Source organism: Populus nigra, chromosome 3 (assembly GCF_951802175.1).
Source record: "Populus nigra chromosome 3, ddPopNigr1.1, whole genome shotgun sequence".
In the NCBI taxonomy this organism is placed as follows: domain Eukaryota; kingdom Viridiplantae; phylum Streptophyta; class Magnoliopsida; order Malpighiales; family Salicaceae; genus Populus; species Populus nigra.
In genome coordinates, this window is record NC_084854.1 from 16,332,332 (window position 1) to 16,354,568 (window position 22,237).

The 22,237-nt window shown below is 28.1% G+C and overlaps 1 protein-coding gene across 1 annotated transcript; it reads left to right on the forward strand.

The window, feature by feature from the left end:
- The first annotated feature begins 16,511 nt into the window (after positions 1 to 16,511).
- On the forward strand, positions 16,512 to 17,866 carry LOC133688541 (uncharacterized). Its single transcript, XM_062108051.1, has 3 exons — positions 16,512 to 16,780; positions 16,864 to 17,039; positions 17,451 to 17,866. The coding sequence occupies exons 1-3, from the start codon at positions 16,708 to 16,710 to the stop codon at positions 17,469 to 17,471; spliced, it is 270 nt and encodes an 89-aa protein (XP_061964035.1). The 5' UTR covers positions 16,512 to 16,707; the 3' UTR covers positions 17,472 to 17,866.
- Positions 17,867 to 22,237: the final 4,371 nt, after the last annotated feature.

The following is a 22,237-nucleotide window of genomic DNA, read 5'->3' on the forward strand; positions in this document are numbered from 1 at the left end:
GACTTTGTTCGGTTTGCTTTCTACAAGATTATCATAGTCTCAAATAAATGTTCTAATATTTGATTAGTACTTGATTTTGCGACCATCTATTTTAAAATCAACCAAATATTAAAGGATAAAATTAAAAAAAAACTAATAAAAAAAGAGGACCTGCTTCACAGTTCTTTTGAACAATACAAGTAGGTGATTTGAGTTCATTACTTATCTAAAACCCCACTTTCATTTGGGTAAATTTCAATTTGATCGCTTAAATATTACATATTGTTTTAATTTCATCTAAAATCTTTGATTTATTTCACTTAGCCTTTATTTTTTTTTATCACTCTTTCAATTATCCCTGTAACTTTTATTTTTGCTTTAATTTTCCTTTCTATCCATTTCCATTAGGAATAGTGATAAAAAAAATGTGTAAATTTCAAATTCATTTCCAAAGTCTATGAAATATCTCAACACCATCAATAAAATAAGGACAACAATAAACGCATAAAAATTAAAAAAAACGAAAAAATTAATTGGCAAAGATATGATAGAACTTGAAAGGGTTAGTTTTTTTTTATAAAAAAACCCTAATCCTACCAACTTCAATTCTCACTCAGCAATATCACTTAAATGAAAATTAAGAGATTCAAATGGAATTTTTGCTTCAATCTTTCATTTTTGCTATTTTTGTTAGGATAGTAATGGAAACGTACATAAATTTTAATTTCATTCCCAAAGTTTATGAAATATCTCAATATCATGAAAAAAAAGTGAACAAAAAATAAAAGGATAGAAAATTAACAAAAATAGAAATAGAAATTCAATTGGAAGATATATGATAAAACTTGAGAGAGGTTGTTTCTCAAGAAATACCTCAATCCTACCATCTTCAATATCTCTCACTTGGCAACATCACATTTTTGTTCTTCAATTCTATAATTTAATTAAAATTAAGAATATTCATCAAAACATCACTATTGATTTTCAGAAACATGCATTAACTCTCAAGGTTGGAGTATAAACGTGTATGGCATACCAGCAGCTTACATGTCATTTTCTCCAGCAACTAATATGTTGCCTCTTTGTAATCCAAGACCCATTCCAATCCAGCCATGGCAAAGCTGTTGATAGCTGTGGAGGGTGGTGCCATATGGGCATGTACAGCAGCACCAGGGACAATTTGAGGCGCACTTGAGGGTATAGCTGTTGTGGTCAACTGTGTGACTTGTTCCGTCCCCGTCCCGGGTTCGACCCTCTATGTGCACGTTCGTTACCCCAGCGGTGCCTAACTTGCCCCTGGGCTTGCAGGAGGTCCAGTGGGCCGTGGGGAATAGTCGTGGTGCGCGCAAGCTGACCCGAACACCCCACGTAAATAAAAAAAAAAAAATTTTAAGGCCAAAGATGTGACCATCGTAATTAATTTGGTTCCCAACCACTTCCTTTATCTTTTATTGCATGGCACTGTACACTTGCTATTGAAAGTATCATTCTGATTATTTTTTAAAGTGTTTTTTTATTTTTAAATATAATAAAATAATATTTTTTTATTTTTTAAAAATTATTTTTAATATCAGCGTATTAAAATGATTTAAAAATATAAAAAATATTAATTTAAAGTAAATAAAAAAAATTTAAACTTTTTCAAAAATATTTTTGAACCACAAAAATAAGCTCGTGAATTACTATGATTTTCTTGCTATGCAAAAAATTAGGATTTTCAAAGAGATTAGATTGTGAGATTTTGTGTTTGATTTTCTGACAAAAAAAAAAACAGTAAGCAATGACACTGTTGAACAGTGAAGAACCAGTTACAGTTAATTTGGGGTTGCAAATCACTTACGGTGAGAAGGAAGTTAATTAGATTGATTCAGGAAATGGTTGCGCATTTGCACTAATTTAACAAATTATATATAAATCGTGCGGAAATTCCTTAAATGAAAATAGTTAAATTGAAAATTGCAAGGTTAAACTTGGCATTACAATTACAGAAAAAAAAACTAAATACCCTAGTAAAAACACTTTACAAAGCACTGTGTATATTGGAACAATTCTTTTGTTAGGATTTTTTATTTCAGCCACCAAACTTTTTTTCTTTCAATTTCTTTCTTAAATATTGCATTGTGTAGAATATTAAGCTTATAATTTGTTTCAATTACCTTGCTATGTAATATTCTGATATTAATATTGCTTGATTTTGATGGATAGAATTCAATTCCATTGCTAATAAAAACAAAGACTTTAGAGATCAAATTTGACATGAAAAAACAAATTTCTTTTTTTTATTGTTCATGAGGTGCATTTTTTTTTAATTTTGATCCCCAGAGTTTTTTTTTAATTTTCATTTTTTATCCTTGTTTGTTAATGTTTTTATATTTTGATCCAAAACTTTATTTTGTTCATGTTTCAGTTATTAAATCTAGGAAAGAAGAGAGAAAGTAATTAAAAAAAAAAGTATGAGAGAAAAAAATAGCTAGTTGGCCACATTCCAGCAACAAAAAAATTATTTTTAATGTCAATGAGTTTCATTTGATGATAATAGTTTGATTAAGGTGTTTTTCCTTCTTAATTTACAAAAAAAGTTGATAAAGGTTCAATATTGTTTTTTTGAATAGGGCTAACTTTTGTTTTTGTAATTGACTAGAGGTTGTTTTGGAGGTTAAATAGGGGATTATTAAGGTTCATGAGATGTTTTTTCATGTGTTTCTAAGCAAAACCAAAAGCTTGAAAAAGGGTTTATTTGAATCCAATGACTTGGAACCTGGTTTTTTAGTTACTTTAAAACTAGTATATGACACATCGTCTATTTTTTTTTTTTTTAAATATGGACATATGACATTTTTAAGAAGAAAAAACAAGAAGGCCAAGTGCACTGGTCCACCTAAGCATAGGCTCCTAGTCCTTTTTTGGCCTTTATTTTTTTTTATATTTTCCATCAATTTTGCATTAAAACAATTTGATTAAAATGTTTTTGGGATATTATTTTATTAAATTTCGTTCTAATTTTAATTTATTTTCAAATAAGATTATAACATGTGTTTTTTTTATATAATATTAGCAAGCACTTTTTAATTTTGTATAGTTTTTCATGATTTTTTTTTAAAAAAACTTTAATTTGATGGCTTTCCTATATGTTTTATTTTTTCATTATGATACAATTAAATAAAAATAGCTTAAAAAACAAAGTTACTAAACCTAACTGGATTTATGACTTAAGTTGTGGGTTCGACAAGTTAACTTATATCGATTCAAAACATCGTGGTCTAATTAATTTTGATTGAGAATAAAATATTTGTTTTCTTAATTTCATAATTGTAAGTTTCTTATATAATCTATTCAAATTTATTATTTTTATTTTTTCATATGGTTGCAAGAAGATGATTAATTCATTATTTTTTAATTCTTTAATTAGAGCTTGCTTTCATAATTATAATGATTGTTTTTATTAAAAAATAATACTTCTCATAAAAACTTTTCATCAAAAGTAAAAAAAATATGTGAATAAATATTTTTGTTTATATATATATATATATATGGTCTTTACTTTTTATTTAAAATTGTTATAAATTTTGTTTTTACCTTTTTTGTTTTTTATTCAATTATCTATACTCTAATAAAAAAACATTTTTTGTTGTCTAAATGAAAAAAAATATATGAGTCAAAAAAGATAATCTCGATAAAAAATACATTGATCTTTGATAATTTTATTTATTGTCATTTTTTATAAATATTTATTTTTATTATCATTTAACTAGATAAAAATAAATTTTAGACAACTAAGTTATTAAACAGGTGAAAGCTTGATCTAAGCTAAAGGCTGGATGGATTAATTTAGTTTGATGTAAATCAATTTAAAAATATTATTTATTTAATATTTAAAAAATATTTAATCAATATTGTTTTTAAAATATTTTTTTTAATATTCAAATCAGATTTTGATTAGAGGAATTGATTCAAGATGTATTTACTAGATTAACTGAATCATATTAGATCTTCTCCTATCCAGTTGACTTGTACAGTCTCTTGCAAGTCAACTGAGCGTTGCATTGGCAACCAACTAATTAATTCTACAAGAGCTGTTTTAGATAAAATATAATACACACTTGCTTTATAAACGACGTCATTTGTTGGAATCTAACAAGTTCCATTCTAGAATGCAGAGAATTTACCTGAATTTGTGTCGAGAGAACAACCAACAACTCCTTTGGAAGTAGTCCTTCATGGAGATTCTAGTCAACCAAGATTTCATAGGTGATGGAACAAGATCTTTACCGGAACTTTTTCATGTAAAAAATGCCGAAATTGAAGAAAGCATGCATGTATAAATTTCCTAACATGCTGAATGTTAGAGAATAATATAAATTATATCCTGAAATTTTACATAACAACTTAAGCTATTGGATTAAAATGATTCTTTGACAATGTATTAGAGTCTTGATGACCAAGTGGTCATGAGTTCGAATCTCCCCATTCTTATTTATTTGATAAAAATTAAGTATAAGTTAGTATGAGTCTATGCAAGTTTCAAGTCCAAAAGGCTACTTGAGGGGGTGTGTTAGAGAATAATATAAATCATATCCTATGACCTTACCTAACAATTTAAGCTATTGGATTGAGATAATTCTATGACACTCCCAACCTAATTTTCAGGCGGGGAGCTAACGCCTATGGTATTTTCCCGACTCTTGCATCTTTGGTTTAGGGCAAGACCAATCTCATGGGCCACACATATCTAAAATAATACTCGGGCATATCATCCATATATTTGAACACGATGCCTAAAATCAATTCCTACATACAAGTATAGAAATCTTCACTACCAAACTATATCTGCATCTCTTATAATGATAAGTGAGTTTGGATGAATTTAGTGGAATACAAGTGAGCAATCACAATTACTTGGGTATGATGAGTGGAACACACCTCATGACTCATTAAAATAAAAATTACTCTCCAATTCTTCCACCCAAGCAAAAGAACAAGGTTTAAGGGTATAAATACCCCTTGATCCACCAAGATAAGAGGTTCTGAATCTCTTTATTCTCCACTGCATACATATTTTTTAGAGTATATCTCTCTAAAACATCATTGCACTCTCTCTTATTATAAAGATAATTACTTAAGCGTCTGAGAGTTTCGTAACCCATCATAAATGACCTTTTATAGGTACATATCCTCCGACACCAAGCTATATCCATCTTGGCTATTTTAGCTTAAAAAAGTGAAATAGATTGTTATGACCAAGTGATTAACTGACATCAAGCTATTTGGATTTTATAGGATATCAATAGGCTATAGGTATTTGATTAAGAAAGTTTGTTTTTTGAAATAAAGATGATGATGATAAAAATGGTAAAATCATGAGAATGAGGCAAAGAATTATATAAAGTAAAGCAAAACAATCTTTCTTTGGAGCTGGTTAGGTTTCCTGGGCTGTTCTGTTTTTTGAAAGACATGAAGAGAGTTTATTTATGGAAAGGAAACCTAGGATTGAGTGGTAGAGATAGGCATACCTTATACTATATTATTAGCCCGCACTACGATGCAGGTCATATAAAGAAACTAGCGGTAAAAAATTTTAGGGGTTGTTAATGTTATTTTCAAAAGATTTTTTTTAACTGTGTAGAAATTGATATGATGTGACTCGATCATTTTGACAAGTCCAAAGACAATATGAATGACTATTAAAAATATAATTTAAGTCAAAATAAATATTTAAGATGAGTTTTTTTAATAAACACTGAGATGACAATATATTGAATCAATTCGGGTCGACTTGGATTAACTGCCAATACATATACCAAGTCAGGAGATCATGATAATCCCATAGAAACATATCAAAATAAATTATGAAACTCAATTTCTAATGAACCCAATATTGAAGGATGAAACTGAAAAAAATAATTAAAAAAAGGACCTAGAAAAATAACTTGAGTAAACCCGGGTTAACCTGCCAAACCCATGATTTAGGTAATGAGATTAAGATGACCTAATAAAAACCAAATTAAAACAAATTATAAAGCTAAAATCCCAATTAAATCAGTTAAATTATTTTAAAAATTATGATAATATAATAGTTGAGTTTTGTGTCATTTACACCTTAATTTATTTCAACCAATATCAATAGATTAATAGGTATCAAGTCCTTTAAGTTATTTAAAAGATGATATAGGATTTAAATTATGTTATGTTTTCAATTGAGCCTTTTTTTTTTGTAAAAAAAACAAATAATAATGAAATCAAGTGATACAATTTATATTATCAATTCCAAAAATTAGGAGTAATTTAAAAATTAAATTGAATATTCCTCAAGAATTAATTTTTATTTTATTGTAGGATATGATTCTTTGAATTCAATAAGTTCTTCTATAAATATCTAATTATGTTGAGTATATACATTTTGATGGGCAGATATATGAGCATGTTTGTGGATAAATTTCTCTTTGGTATTTGAATTTATAAATTAATGCAATATATTATTTTCAAAATCTTAAAGTATTTTATAACTTAAATCGAGCATGTATTGAAAACTAATTCGATAAATGATTAATTTTGTTGAATAAGTGGTTAAATCTGTGAAAAAAATAATCTATATTTCAGATTAAAATTCCTGAAATAATTTATAATAATGTCAGTTCTGCTTACAATCTATTATTAGTTATTAGATATGAAGAGATAACAAAATATGACTCGTTATCCATCAATCATAACATTGCTTTTTCGCTGCTTCATCGATGGTCAATAGTCTCGTCAGAAAAGGGCTCGGAGGTTCAAAGTTCTCCAATTTCTCGAGTGTTGTCTCTTAGTGCATGATTTTCTTGCGTCTCAGATCCTCGGCGATTCTCTTGTTTCCTGATGGGCTAAAAAGTTGGTGTTTTTTGTTATTAAATTCTTGCTACTTTATCTTCGTATGGTTGTCAGCATCTTACAGTGACATGCACTCCCATCGAATTATGTGATAATAACAAAATTATAAATTTATATTTAATAAAATTCAATAAATAAATAAATAGCAAGTTGTTAACAATAAATCTCTGAACACTCCGATGGATCTTCATATTCTATGTTTCTTTACTTTAATGGAGTAAATTGTTTGCTTTCTTCTTGTATTCAGTCTGTTAGTTTGATCTTCTCAATCATCGTGATTTTGCTTAAACCAGAAATCATGTGCATATATTGGATTTGATGTTCTTTGAATAAATGATGGAGGATTATTAATATTGGTAAGAAATCAAGATCTCTAGTCTAGTCTAGTCGGATTATCCATCAACAAAGCTTATTGGTAACTCGTGATTTGTTGTGGGTTAGATAAAAAATTAATTTGTAATAAAAAAATGCTTTCAATTTTTATTATATCAAGAAATATTTTAATTGTGAAATAAAAATTATAAATTTATATTTAATAAAATTCAATAAATAAATAAATAGCAAGTTGTTAATAATAATAACAAAATAAATTGAAAAGCAAAAAAATAAATATAAATTAAAATATATAATCTTGTGTTGGCAAAGATATTCAGCTTTTTTCATTTAATTACATGTCAATATTATTTCAACAAAAATAATAGTTTATATTCTACTGAACCAAAATAATACGTTGGCCTAATCCCTCATTTTCTTATGAAGTTAAGAAATTTTGTACAATTTAAAATAAGAATAAAAAAGCTATTCCTTTAATTTAAATTCCTTTTATCTTATTAATGTGTTCCCTTTCTATCCGGATTTTTTTAATCATAATAATTTTTAGACAAATCTCATCATAATCATAAAAGCAAGTCTAAATTAAATAAAAATAATGTTCTAATAATTATGATGTGAATGTATTAAAAAAAGTATAACAATAACACAGCACTCATGCGTTGTCAAGGAAAATATATTGGCAATAGTATTAAACTTGACCTTGCGCGTAGGGCTAACCTATAGACCACTTATCCTGACCCCTTTCCTGGTTTGGAATTTAAATTAAACTTGGTAACATAAATGAATCAGTCAACCTATTCAATACTTGGTTTGAACTTAGAAAAATTGAAGACGACCTTGATTTAGATTTTTTTTCTAATATTGAATCGATGATGTTTTGGACTAATCAGATTTGGTCAAGTTAACCTATTAATCTTGCAATCCGAGTTATGGACTCAATTATTTAATTGTTTTAGTTTTTGAAATTTATTTTTACTTAATCAAGCGAAATAAAAATAGATGTGCGCAAGAAAATAATTGAATATAATTTAAGGGAAAAAAACAAAAAAAAAACAATAAAAAACATCATGGAAGGTTGTACAAAAATGTTATAACCTCGTTTGAAAACAAAGTAAAAACTGAATGATGTTTAATAAAATATATCCCAAATAGTTTTTAGTATTTAATAAAAAATATGTAAAATGTATTTTTATTTAATTTATTTTAATGAATTTTAATTAAAATTAAAGATTAGTTAGGTTGGACTCTTGCATGGCCTAGGTTTTAAATTAAATATCAATTAGAGTAAACTTTATATGACCTAGTCGACGAAGCAAATATACGCGTGACCAAGTCAAACTAGAAAAAAACCCAATTTGACATAAAAAGTTCAAGGTTAACAGAATTTTAACTTTTTTTAAAAATATTAAAATGCAGGTATTTTAGATTGACTCGGCTAAAATGGGGTTAACCAGCCAAACACATGACATAATTTATAGACTTAGTTGGGTCTATCAATGTTTTCTTTTTGAAATTATTTCTTGTTTAATAATTATATGACAATAAAAACAGGCATACACAAGAAAGAAATCGAATAAAATTACAAAGGAAAAGAAAAACATAATAAAGGTTGCACAAAAAGAGCACTTGTAATATAATAAAATTTGGCTATGATCTTTGTAAAAAACAAAAAAAGAGAGTAAAGAATCAATGATATTTAATAAAAAAATATCAAATAAATCTTTAATCAATATATTTTAATGGATTTAAATTAAAATTATAAACAAAATATAAAAAACAATGAATAAAATAGGTGGGCTAGTGCGTCTATCCAACAAAGATGAAGTTCAAACTCACACACCAGGTCTTTTTGGTTTTTTTTTTAATGTTAAATGATGGAAAACATGTCAACCATCTTTTTATTTTTTAATTTTTAAAAAAATATAGACAATAAGTCTTCTATTAGTGTAGATTCTAGCAATTAGAAAGGTCATCGAAAAGTTGGAGTATAGTTTTTTTAATCCAAAAACTAATTTCTCAACCTATTTTCACAAAACAAATCCAATAAAATTTTCATAAACCTAAAAAAAACCCATATCTAACCTCAAATTAACTTTTAATCGATTAAGATATATAAAATCATCCCAAAAAAAATTCTCGAGCCCTTATCTATATTTTTTTAAGCAAGATGAAGGCTAAAAAACACCTAAATAAAATTATTCTCATCAAATAGAATTTGTTGACACCAAGATTAATTGTTTTCGTTGTCAAAATATGGTGAACCTACAACTTTCTCTCACTCCCTTGTCTTTGAAAAAGTTTCTCTCTTATTTGTTAAACTCAGGGATTGAAACGTAATAAAAATAAAGTTTTGAAGAAAAACATGAAATTTTCAAACCAAAGAGATCTAAAATGAAAATGAAAAAATTCCAAGGGCTAAAATCCTTTAAAAGGCAAGAACAGTGGAAAAAAAACACCTTGCATTATTACTAACTGTGAAATCTAGACCCTCGAGTCTTAATTGGTTTACATAATAACATCAAATTCTATTTCTCAAAATCAAACATTAATCTAATGTCGAGGATTGTTTTCATGGTGGGAAGTCCATAGATAGTAAATTGAAACAAACCATTAAAGCCAATTCCAAATCAACATGCAATGTAGAATGACTAAATTGAAAAAACAATTATTTGGTTAAACTATTATATAAATTTAACATAACTTTATATGGCATATTTTAAAAGAAGGATGTAACTATATATATATATATATATATATATATAACTAGGTATTTCACTATATCAATCATAGTAACTACTAGATTTTTGGCCTACACGATGACATAAGTTAAATCATTTTATCTAATCTTAATAAAATTGTAAAGACTTTAGGAAGTAAGAAATTTCATTGAAAAAAACACTTTTTAAAGTATTTATATAGTGATATATTGAACAACATTTAAAAATAAAAAATTGAGACAACAACATATTAGCTTGATCTAGGTCAAATATGATTAACTATCAAATCCACGATTTAGGATATGAGACCATGATAACTCCATGAAATCCAAATCAAAATAAAATAAAAAGTTTAATTCTAATCAACCAAGTATTAAAGGCTAAAAATGAAAAATGAAAAAGAAAAAGAAAGAAAGGAAAAAAAAAGCTATATTTAAGCAAACAAAAATATCATGAAAGTGAGTATATTATGTTTATATTTAAGAAATTATTTTAAATTAATTGAAAACCAAGATTTATTTTAAAAATGCTAAATTTAACATAAAAAAACAAATAAAAAGATCTAAGACAACCTAGGTCATTTTCAGAATTGGTGAAAAATTCTTTAGAAAGCAAAAAAAAGAAAAAGGAGAGCTTTAAAAAAGGACAAAAACTGGGAAAAAAATTGAGCTTAAAAAAGAGAAAAAAAAGCACATAATATGCGGAAAATTTAGAGAAAATCTCATAAACTAAAAAAAATGTTAACAATTGATTTATATAGTAGAAAACTAACATTAATTTGACTTAATGGACCAAAATTTGATAAAAAGACCAAAACACATTGAAAACCCAAAATAACTAAAATAATAAAATAAAACTTAACCCAAATAAACCCTCAAATGCCGGAGGCCGTAAAATAAACTAATAAATAATAGGCCAACTAATTAAAATAAAACCAAAATTGAATTTTATAATCTGCTAGCAAAATCAAAATCCAACTTCAAATGAATGGTTCTCCTTATATCCTTGAAAAGCTGTGGATGTCTACTTTCTAATGCAATTAAAATCGCATCAAAATTCATTATGTAGCTCTAATTGTGACAAAATAGTAGAGAAAATTCAAATTTGACAGATTTAAATCTTTGTTTTCCAATCTTTCTGTAATGTTTGGATGCTCCTCTACAAGTGCTTCTTAAACATGAATTAAATTAATTAAGCTTTGTTCTTCATTATTTGATATCCTCTCAAAGTCCACATTATCCCATATATCTCGAAAAAGTCTCTTAATGGCCTCTTTAAAACTTTTTGCTCTAAATCTTGTGATTAGATCCAATGAAACTTCTAATGGATCTCTTGGTGTTGAAGCTAGGATCGCACTAATAAGCCACGACATGCATCACTTATACACTGTTAGACGACTTACTTGTTGGCTCGTATAAGCATGTTCTAGATGTTTTTTTTTATATATTTATTAAAATACCATATTGTCTTTTATACCATATAATTATCACAAAACAAAAACCAAGATGAAAGTACAAATAAGTCCCTAGAGGCAAGATTAAGACATTTGGATTACAAGGACAATAAAGTCATTTAATCATGTTGTGAAAATTGAAATTACAAAAAAGCTCCTAGATCCAAGTTGAATATTTTTTTTTCATTTAAGGGAAATTAAGTAATTATATTATGCAAAAAAAAATCAAAAGATTGAGCTGCCCCTAATTAATTTTATAATAACCAATAGACAACATGAAATTACCTAAAATAGTAATTTCATTGTTTCAATTCCCAGTAAATTAAGACATTTCTATAATATTTTTCCTATAAGTTTTAGGTTTTCATTAAAAAGTTTTTTTTAACCTTTTTTCTCAAACTCTTTTTTGAATTGTAACCTTTTATGAATAATTTGATGACCATTTTGTTAAAATTTGATCAAGAAAGACAATTAAACAAAAAATGACCAGAGTGTAAAACAAGAAGGAACCCTAAGGCCAATTTCAAATTTACACGAGAAATTACTTTTTGGTTCATCATCCTTTCCTTAACCTATTTTCACAAAAAAATCCATTAAATTCTTCATAAACCTAAAAGAAACCCATATCTAACTTTTAAGTAATTATATTATGCAAAACAATATCAAAAGATTGAGCTGCCCCTAATCAATTTTATAACAACCAATAGACAACGTGAAATTACCTAAAATAGTAATTTTATTGTTTCAATTCCCAGTAAATTAAGACATTTCTACAATTATTTTCCCATAAGTTTTAGGTTTTCATTAAAAAGGTTTTTTTCAACCTTTTTTCTCATACTTTTTTTTTAATTGTAACTTTTTATGAATAATTTGATGACAATTTTGTTAAAATTTGATCAAGAAGGACAATTGAACAAAAAATAACCAGAGTGTAAAACAAGAAAAAAACCTAAAGCTAATTTCAAATTCACATGAGAAATTACTTTTTGGTTCAACATCTTTTCCTTTTTTTTTTCTTTTATAGTTCATATAGTTTTTGGAATTTTTAAAATTTTTTTTATCTAAAAGTTCATTTTGTAGGCTTTGTGTCTGAGAAAGGAGAGAAAAACTCATTGGATAACAGTGAGGGAGGGAGAAACTCCTTTGTTGGCCTTATTTCAGCGATTGAAATAACTGATCTTGGTGTCAACATGTTCTGTTAAAAAAAAAGAGTTCTATAAAGATGTTTTTAGATTTTCAAGTTGCCTAAAAAAATAAATATGAGTTCAAAGAGAATTTGTTTGATTTCATTTTGTATTTTTGGACCAATTGAATGATGTTTTGAATTGACATATTGATTTATTGAGATGTTAAGGATGTTTATTAGGTGTTTTAGAGTTAAAATAAGTTCAAAATATATTTTTTTTACCTAAAAACCCCAACCCTAATTTTCTAGGCACCTTTGTAATGGGTCTGACCTCGCAGGCCAACGTGTATTTGGCTCTCTGTTTGTTAAGTTGACAGTAAACCCTTGTCCCTTTTTATTTTTTTTAAAATTTTTTTATGGATTTAAATTTAAATGCACTATAAAAAATTAAGCATTATTTCTCAATTATTACTCAATTTTATCATTTTTCTTAAATGATAATATAGGTTTTTATGAGAATGGTAATATTTACTTTCCTAATTATTACATGTCTAATATGAAAAACAAAACTTATGAATATTAAATTAACATAAAATTATGTTTTTTAAAAAAGATTTTAATACATTTTTTATATAATTTTTTCACATTTATCATTTTTTTTGTCTTCAATCATATACAAAATACTAAGACTTTATTTTAATATTTTATTTTAAAATTTCTTTTAAGATCATAATGGATTTTTGTTTAGAAAACAATACTTGCAATTTACAAAATGTCCTAGCATTGAGTTTATTCTTAATTTTACAAGTGTCTATTTTTTATCATATTACTAAATAAAATATAGTTTTAAAGAACAAAAAGTTGTTTAGCCCAGTGGAATCCATGATATAATTCGTGTGTTTAACAATTTTACTAAAGTTATTAAACTCGATGGAGTCAATGACTTAAGTCGTGGGTTTGAGGGGTTAATTTGAGATATTTTTTAAAATTGATTTATTTTAACTTAATCCTCCAACATTGAGATGATTGAGAATTGATTATAATTTGATTTAGTTTTGTGATATAATTTGAATCCCCATCTAAATAAGAAGTTGAATATAAAGATTTTAAGATTGATCTATAAGGCTGCTTTACTGACATTGTCAAAAAACTATCCAAAACCTGAATATTTTTTTTATGTTCAAAAATAAATTTAGTCTGACCTGTAACGTAGCGCATGCCAGTTATCTAGTAACTACTATAAGAATTTATTAAGCAAGATTAATAAATAAAATTTAGTTTGTCATCATCATCCTATTGATAATAATGGAGCAACTTGAATTTAAATCTATAACGAGTGGTTCAATTTCCTTAATCACTTGAGCACTACTAAATCAATACTCCCTAAACAAAATGATCTTAGGAAGCTCACAATTTCTTAATTAAAATATCAGCCATAAAAAAATATCTATTTAGGGGCAAATACATTTTTAGCTGCTTTATAACTCGAACAATTGGGATAAATACATGTCAAAAATGCCCTTTTCTTTTGTCACTTCCCTATGATCTCCATGATAGGATCTATTGTAGATGATAAGACAATTGAAATTAAGCACAGGTTTAGTGGAATCCACGTATACTTCTTGACTGATTGCAAACTCACTATGTGACTCTTACATTTAGCCTTTTTATCTTTGGAAAAATACATGTTAATTATGGATATCCTTCAACCATATCTAGCCACCCAATATGACAGCACACCCGGCCCACTTATAATTCCCATGAAAACGATTTGTAGCTCATTGGACCAAATTATGTAACCGAGTAAGTTTTGGCTAAAAAGTTTTTTTTTGGTCAAATTGTTGTTAGTTCGTGAATAAAAAATTTAAAATTTTTAGTTCCCAAACTATTTTTTGTTTTAATGTAATCCCTTTGTTAGTTTTTGTTCAATTGATAAAAAAAATTAAACTAGAATAATGATGGCACTGGAAGAAGAGAAAGAGAAAGCTAGTCGTTCATGGAACCATAAGATCAAAAATAGGATGCACACTTACCAACCAACTGTGATTTCATGTTTATGACCATTTGACAGAGTTGTTCATAATCTACCAAGAGTTGCTCATATTTTTCAATGAGATGAGTCGTGTGTTGTTACAAGGCCACGAACTCCTGAGATTGGGTGCTTGATAGCAATTGGGAGCTCCCAACGGTTGAGACACTACGGGCCGCCCACAAGTTCTTGGCCGTAGTGTTGGAGAGTCCGTATATTCAATTTCTATCGGGTCCACCAGACGATCCTGCTTTCATCCACAAATTCGGATCAAAACCTAGGTGAGTTGAAGAATCGTCCCCGTATCTCTCCCTTAACCAGCTATTATATGTCTCTTGAAAATTAAAAAAGAAATCATCAAATTTAATTCAAGAAAATAATAACTTATGAAAGAAAATGGTTAAACGAACATACCATGAAGTGTTGAGCGCGGTTGTTAATGAATTATTGCATCCTTTTTTAGCAGTCTTCACTTCGTACGTGTCTCAACAAATAGCTTCATTGGGCTCAGTCCATGTTCAAAAAGCATATCCTATAAAAAAATATTACAAGTTAAATATATTTATAAATAATAACAAATTAATTAATCCTAGATGTCACTAAAATTAATTTTATCATTCATTTTTTATGTGCAACGAACGGATTATGACCATAATTTTATTGGAATATTATTGGATCATAAATCTCCACCTTACAAGGTAGAATCCAGTTCATTGTACTGTCCATATTTACATGGGTGTCTAGAGTGATTTCGTTGAGACACGATTTACACGAGTATAAATAAGAATTATTTACCAATTATATTGTCAAGATGAGAGGTTATTAAAACTTGATTAAAGAAGAAGTGGAGATGAAATGTTTTATCAGAGGTAGTGGAGCACTTGGAAACCGGCCACTTGGGTGGTTTTGTTTGAGAATGTGGTTGAAGTTATAATTTTTTTTTAAAAAGTATTTTTTTAATGTTTTTAAATTGTTTTAATATACTAATGTCAAAAATAATTTTTTTTAAATAAAAAAATATTATTTTAAAATATTTATAAGTAAAAAACATTTTAAATTGCACCTATTATTACATTTCTAAAAACACCAAAAAGAAAAAAATGGGTAAGCTTGATAACATCCCACAAACAATAAGTGGGAGTGAAATGTTTCTTTCTTAGAAGCTAAAAGATACTACCACTAAATACGTGATATAGCATTTAAATCTTGATCACTTATTCATTACTGCACCAAAAGAAGCAGAATGGTAGAGAGGAATTCGTCCATCACCCGAGTCAACATGCACACATACTATACTCTCTAGCGTGGCATGCATATAGAATTATTGATGCATTATTTATGAAAGAGTTTAGGTTTAGGTTAAGATAAGTAAATGCATGCTGCTAATTTGAGAGCAGGGTGAACCACTTGTTAATTTCCATGATTAGATACATACAGTATTCCAAATGAGTTCACTTGACCTAAATTTTATGTATGATCTGTACCTTGATTTTATTTCTCAATCTCAAATCTGTAATTGGAACTTGAATGGTTTTCAAGAGCTTACCGATGCTGTCCACCAACTCTCCCCGGCGGCCTTTCGTTAACCATAAGGCACAGGCTTATGCTCCATAATTTTTGAGGCTAAGTAAGAATTTAGGGTTCAAAAGGTTAGAGGTACCAGATCATTTTACTCCCAACCACAGACACACTGCAAACAGAGATTATAATCGATCAGACTCATCTTCCACGTTAAAGGAATTATGTTGTGCTTGATAAATATAAAGGAACACAAATAACAAGAGAGTAGGTTTGAGTAATGAAATCCAGCCAATCGAGCTGAATGCGATGTCCCTCAATAAGACATTACAATAATACACACATGGAGTTGTCTACACCAAAAAGAAAGAACAAAAAACAAGAAGAAGAAGAAGAAGCGAGGAAACACTTGAAGCAATTATAACCTAAAGTTAAGTATATGGTATTGGTACACAAACATAAATGTTCCAACCCAACACATCTACATCGTTACCTTGCAACTTATTGCTGTGTCGATTGTGACGGTTTCAATTTGCTAAAAAGCTGAAAGAAGAGAAAATTTAACCTCAACTGCCTCTACGTACTTGGTGCTTATTTCTTGACCCCTCCCATTACTTCTATTATGTACCCTTCTTCAATATATATACAAGACCATTTCGTCTCTCAAACTAGTATATTCTGAAATTCCATGGAGCTTAAGTATAGCACACCCACCACCTTTCTTCTATGCCTCCTCATTGTCACGCCTTGCATTTCAAGAGGTTTGTAACTGCATATATATACTTTGTAACAGTAGGAGGATCGGATGGTTTGCTAATTTGGAAATATTTTTCTTAATTCGTAGGGGGATCGGATGCGGCAGAGTCAGAAGTTTATGAAATTGATTATAGAGGATCAGAGACTCACTCATCAGTTATGCCTCCTCCCAGCCACTCTCATGGCAGGCCTTGGATTCATCAAGATACTGTCAAGAAATCTCATAAACCCCAAGGTTTTAGAGGTGGTAACAACGGAGAACAAGTAAGACCAAGTATTTATATTACGAAAGTATAAATTAATCATTTAAGTTGTGAAGTGCCTAATAAATTGCAAGGTGATCAACAGGTACCTTGATAGACCTCTTGTGACACTAAATATATTTCTTGATTTCTAAATTTTTGGATTTCATGAAAAGTAAAAGAGTTTTGTTTCACTATATGTTAGTATTTATAGTAGACCCGGGCTGTTGTTAGTAATTTCCAATAACTCTGCTTAATACGCTTCGCTCTCTTTACTCTGTTCCACTTCACTCTGAGCCACAAACTACAACACGCAGCTTGTCCCTTTCTGCAAATTCACGAGTTGTTAATTAAGATTCCAGCTGGTGTATGTGCATTTCTGATAAGTTTGACTGACTGTTTTGTCTTGTCTTTGCTTAATTATGTTTTGCAGGCTGATAAAATTCATGGATGAGTGAGTTCTAGAGGAAGTATCAGTTTTGTTTCAAATCACTACAGTTTAGTTCCTTTGATCTCTTAGGCATGGATAGAAAATATGCAAATTAAGAAATGATATAGATGGTAATATTCCTTTGTCATTTTTTAGTTTTCTGCCAATGGTTGTAAATGTGATCTAAGCTACTGAGTTTGTGTATTTGTAATTACTGTTTAATATCTTCAAATCTTAAGAAGGATGGTTTCTTGTGAGGGTTTAGAAGCTCCTTGTTGTAAATGCTATCAGATTTTTTTTCTTTTTTTTTTAAGGTAGAAATTAACAAAAAGAAACTTGTTATAATTATACTGTAAACCAAAAGAGAAAGAGTTTTTACTTCAGGCTTTTAAGTAGATTTCGATAGTGTTTTTTTTTTCAATTTGGTCTTTGAGCTTTTCTTTTGCACAATTTAGCCCAAATTAGAATCCAATTATATATTTTTTTGGGAGGGAAGATTGAATTGAAAGATAAAGAACTGAAGTGAAAAAATCAGGTAAAATAGGTAGATGGTGACTTTTTAATTTGTTTGAAAAGTTTATTTTAGCCCCCTAATTTTTTTAGCTATCAGGTAACAAGTCTCTCTGATTTGTAAAAAAAAAATTGATTTTGGTACCACATTTTTTCCCCTTTTTTCCAGTCTTTTTTGGGAGGAGGACGCGCGCGCGGGGGGAGGGGGGGAGGGTCGCCGGATTCTAGTGTAGAGGAAGAAAGTTTTCGTTACCTTAGATTTCGGCCACTAAAACAATTGATTTTTGTATCAAATGGTTTCATATGATAAGGGAAGTTACGATTAGTGTTTATTTACCTTGAAAATACCTAAAACAACATATCTGATCTTGAGAAGAATTTTGGTTTCAGGTTTAAGGGGTATTTTTCTTGTATTTTTGAAGGCTCTTGATTGATTTAACAAGGTTTTTAGGGTATTTTCTAGATGTTTTAGGTTAAAAAAAAGGAGTGAAAATGAGTTTTTGTGAGAAAAAACAACAACCCTATTTTTCCGGTCAACCAGTTGCTAGATTTTAGAGAGCTCTAGACAACATGTCGTCTTCCCCACCCCCTCCCCCCCCCTAAGTAATTGGGGTGGATTACATGTTATATGCCCCTATTAACTTAAGAAAAAAGAGACGCTCGCGTGCGGTCTTGTTGAGCTAGGCACTCAGCCTGGACTCGTTCTCTCTTTTTTTAATTTTTGATTTTTTTATTAATACTGTTTTTATTTAAAATAATTTTTAATTTATGTTTTAATTAATACCCATTCTCAATTATTTTTTGAATTATTTTAATTAATATTATTATACTAGGTGTGTTCAATTCTTTAAGAGATTAGTATGATTTATTTGTGTGTGTGTGTATCTATTAATTTTTTTTTATAATATTTTTAATATGTGTAGCCTTGCATGATATTTTTTTTATTTTATTCAATAATTTTTTTATAAATTATTTTTAGTAAACAAATTAATTTAACACAATCACATAAATAACCCTTATTGTAATATTAAATATCTTGATTTATATTTGTCTGTCAATTTTTCCAATTACATTTGTTTTTATCATGTATTTATGTTTTCAATTTGATGCTTATTTTTATGATTTTTTCCTTAATCCTTTTATAAAAGTGTTTTTTTTTTAATTTCACTCTCCAATCCAAGTTGATAGTGTATTGTGCCTTTTATTTTTATTTTTTGCTTTTGTTAATGTTTTTGTTCTTTTCGATTTAACTCTTTGATTTTATCCCTCATTCTTTTAATTGTAATTTTTTATGGATTTTTTGTGTAATTTTTTTTTTATTTCATCTTTCAACATTTTATTTCCTAGAAATTGTGCTTCATGATGTTTTCATGCATTGTGTTTATGATCATATAACCCGGATCAGGAGTTCGAAAAGCTAACTAGGGTTGACATCTTTTTTATCTTATCATTTTCAGATGAATGAATGTATTGTTTCTTATCACTTCAAGGTATACAATTGACACCAAACTACAAAGAAACACTTCACCTATGATTTTCAGCCATCTACATCAAACATCTGCACCCTATTTGGCTCGATAACATCTTGTCCCTAGTCAGTATACTCTACGTTGAGCATATCCAAGTTAATTGGGAAACAATCTTCCAATCAATGAACGTGGAGTTACATAGTTTCAAAATCAGGTGTGATTTGTTTCTAATGGAAGGTTTATATCCCCTTTAAATGATTTAGGTTCATTAATGGTATATTGACATCCCAAGTTCCACAATGGTTTCGATAAAATGTCCTACATAATCACCCTTGACTAAAGAAGAACAAACCCATAAAAAACTAGTTTTTTAAGTTTCTTTCTCTGGTTAGGATTCATTTAAAAGAGAAACAAAACACCATAACCTTCAGGAATATATTATAGAAATGAGAGAGGGCATAACCACCTAGATTTTAAAAAAAACCATTATGGTTTTGTAACCTGCTAGTTTTTTTGGCATATAATAAAGGGTTTTGTTTTTAAAAAAAGGGAAAAAACAAAAGGGAAATTAGAGAGAGAATTGAGTGAAATACCAGACGATTTTTATAGTGAAAAATACAATAAAAATAGTGTGAAAAAGTTTGGAAGAAGAAATAAAAAAGGAAGAAGAACACACAAGTTAAGGATAAGGATTAGGGGTTGGGAATAAGAAGAAAGAGGTAAGAAATTCCAAAGAAAGAGGACAACATTGTTGAAAAATGTATACACTGGAGCTTGGTGAGAGAGTGTAGCTCAATGAGCACACCTATCCTTTAATCCTTTTTAAATTCACATTTTAATTTTTATTGTTTATCTCTAGTAATTATTTGTTAGTTTTAAAGTAATGTATATGTTTTAATATAGAAAAATATATTTTGGAAATGATATGCAATGTTTGAAAAAGTAAGCTCAAGAGTATTATCAATGCATAGTTTGATGTTTTTGTGGTTGTTAGTATTATATTATCAGTGTGTTTAAATATGATATATGATGTTTTGAAGTTTTGTTTAGTCATTTAGATTTGTTTTGATTAAATGTATTGATAAATGATTTACCAAAACTATGACTATAAGATATTTTTTTAATATGATGTTGGGTTTAATCAAGTTATGTTCATTTTAAAATTGATTGAAAACAGATGTTAAATCAATGCAATAGTGCTCATGGTTGAGGAGATGTGTTTTTGAATATTTTGTGATTTGATTTGAGAAATTATTGCATTGTTACTTTATTTTCTTGAGTTTTTTATGTTTTAAGCAAGTTGAAATTGGCGTGTTTAAGTTGTGCTTGCTTACAGGGTTTAGGTCACCATTCTGGGTCTTTAGCCATTTATGGGTTTAACTAGTTTTATAGGGTTTTTACTGGTTTTATTGGGTTTTCATGTAAATGTTCATAAGCTTTTTTATTATTATTTCTTATAAACTGGTTTTATGGTATTGAGCTTAGATAAAAACCTATACACCTATATACTATCATTCTCTGCTGTTTATTTATTTATTAAATGCTTGATTTGAGTCGATCAATCCTAACCAACTTTGAATACCTGAGTTTAAGTTTAAGACTGCTAGGATTGATTCATGCATTTTATAGTCTATTTTTTATATTTTATACCTTTAATACTTTGATCTTCCAACTTGGTTTTTGGGTTTATATTGATGTTCTTTATGTTCTTAGTAAATTTCAACCAAAATTTTTGTTTGATATTTGTTATTTCTTCTCCAGTGTTGGTTGTGCTATTGGGCCTTGGGCCAGGCTAAGAAGTACAGTCCATATAATTAGGTTGAGTCTTTTAAGTTTTAAGGCTGTGTTTGGCAACCATAATTTTTTTTTCCAACAAACATAGTCTTATTCAAATTTCAATTAAATCTCATATGTTTGAAGGACCATTTTGTAATTAATTTTGGGTTTTCCACATTATTTTTTATCCTTTCATATTTAATATTTGGAATCATGAACTTATATGTAAGATGTTTTTCTCATATTAGACAAACTAGTTTTTTTTTAAAAAATATATCTATAAAAACAAAAAAATCTTTTTTTTTAAATAAAATTATGTTTTAAATTTCACATGGCCAAGTTTATTTTGTTCAATAACCATGTATTGTATAATTTTTTCAAGGATCAAAATGACAAAAAAGAAAGAAAAGAGAACCTAAAGGGATTACACTGTACCAATATGTAGTGCCAACATCTCTACCCCTTCAATAATTGCAATCATAAATAATGAGTTCATTTAGTTTATTTTATAATGTTTGTATTGTGTTTATAATGTAATTATTTATGTTTGGAAACTTATAAATTAATCATCTGATTGGTGTTGATTGTTATCTTATTAAAAGATCATCGTTTTTTTTTCTAAACCTCACAGTTTCATATTTTTATGAAAATCTAAATTGTAAAAGGATACAATTTTATTTTATTTTCTTAAAAAAAAAACAATTCGTATTTTAATCAGGTGATTGTCTACAAGAGTCAAAATACTACATTATTATATTTCAACCTTAATAGACTAAGGTTTAGGCCCCGTTTGTTTGCTGGAAAGTAGTTTTTTTTTGGAAAGTGAATTCCGAGGAAAGTGAATTCCAGGAAAGTGAATTCTAGAAAAGTTTTTTCCGATATTTGGTTGTGTAATGAAAAATAAGTTGGAAAACACTCTTCAGTGTTTGGTTATGTTATGAAAAATGAGCTGGAAAATAACTTATTAATGTTTTATTTTTTCAAGTTTATTAAAACAATGAGGAACAAATCTTACAAATTAAAAAGTTGAATGAG

Coding starts and splice junctions, on each gene's coding strand:
- LOC133688541 (XM_062108051.1), top strand. CDS start 16,708: ATGGAGCTTAAGTATAGCACACCCACCACCTTTCTTCTATGCCTCCTC. Junction 16,781..16,863: donor CACGCCTTGCATTTCAAGAG/GTTTGTAACTGC, acceptor CTTAATTCGTAG/GGGGATCGGATGCGGCAGAG. Junction 17,040..17,450: donor GTGGTAACAACGGAGAACAA/GTAAGACCAAGT, acceptor TATGTTTTGCAG/GCTGATAAAATTCATGGATG.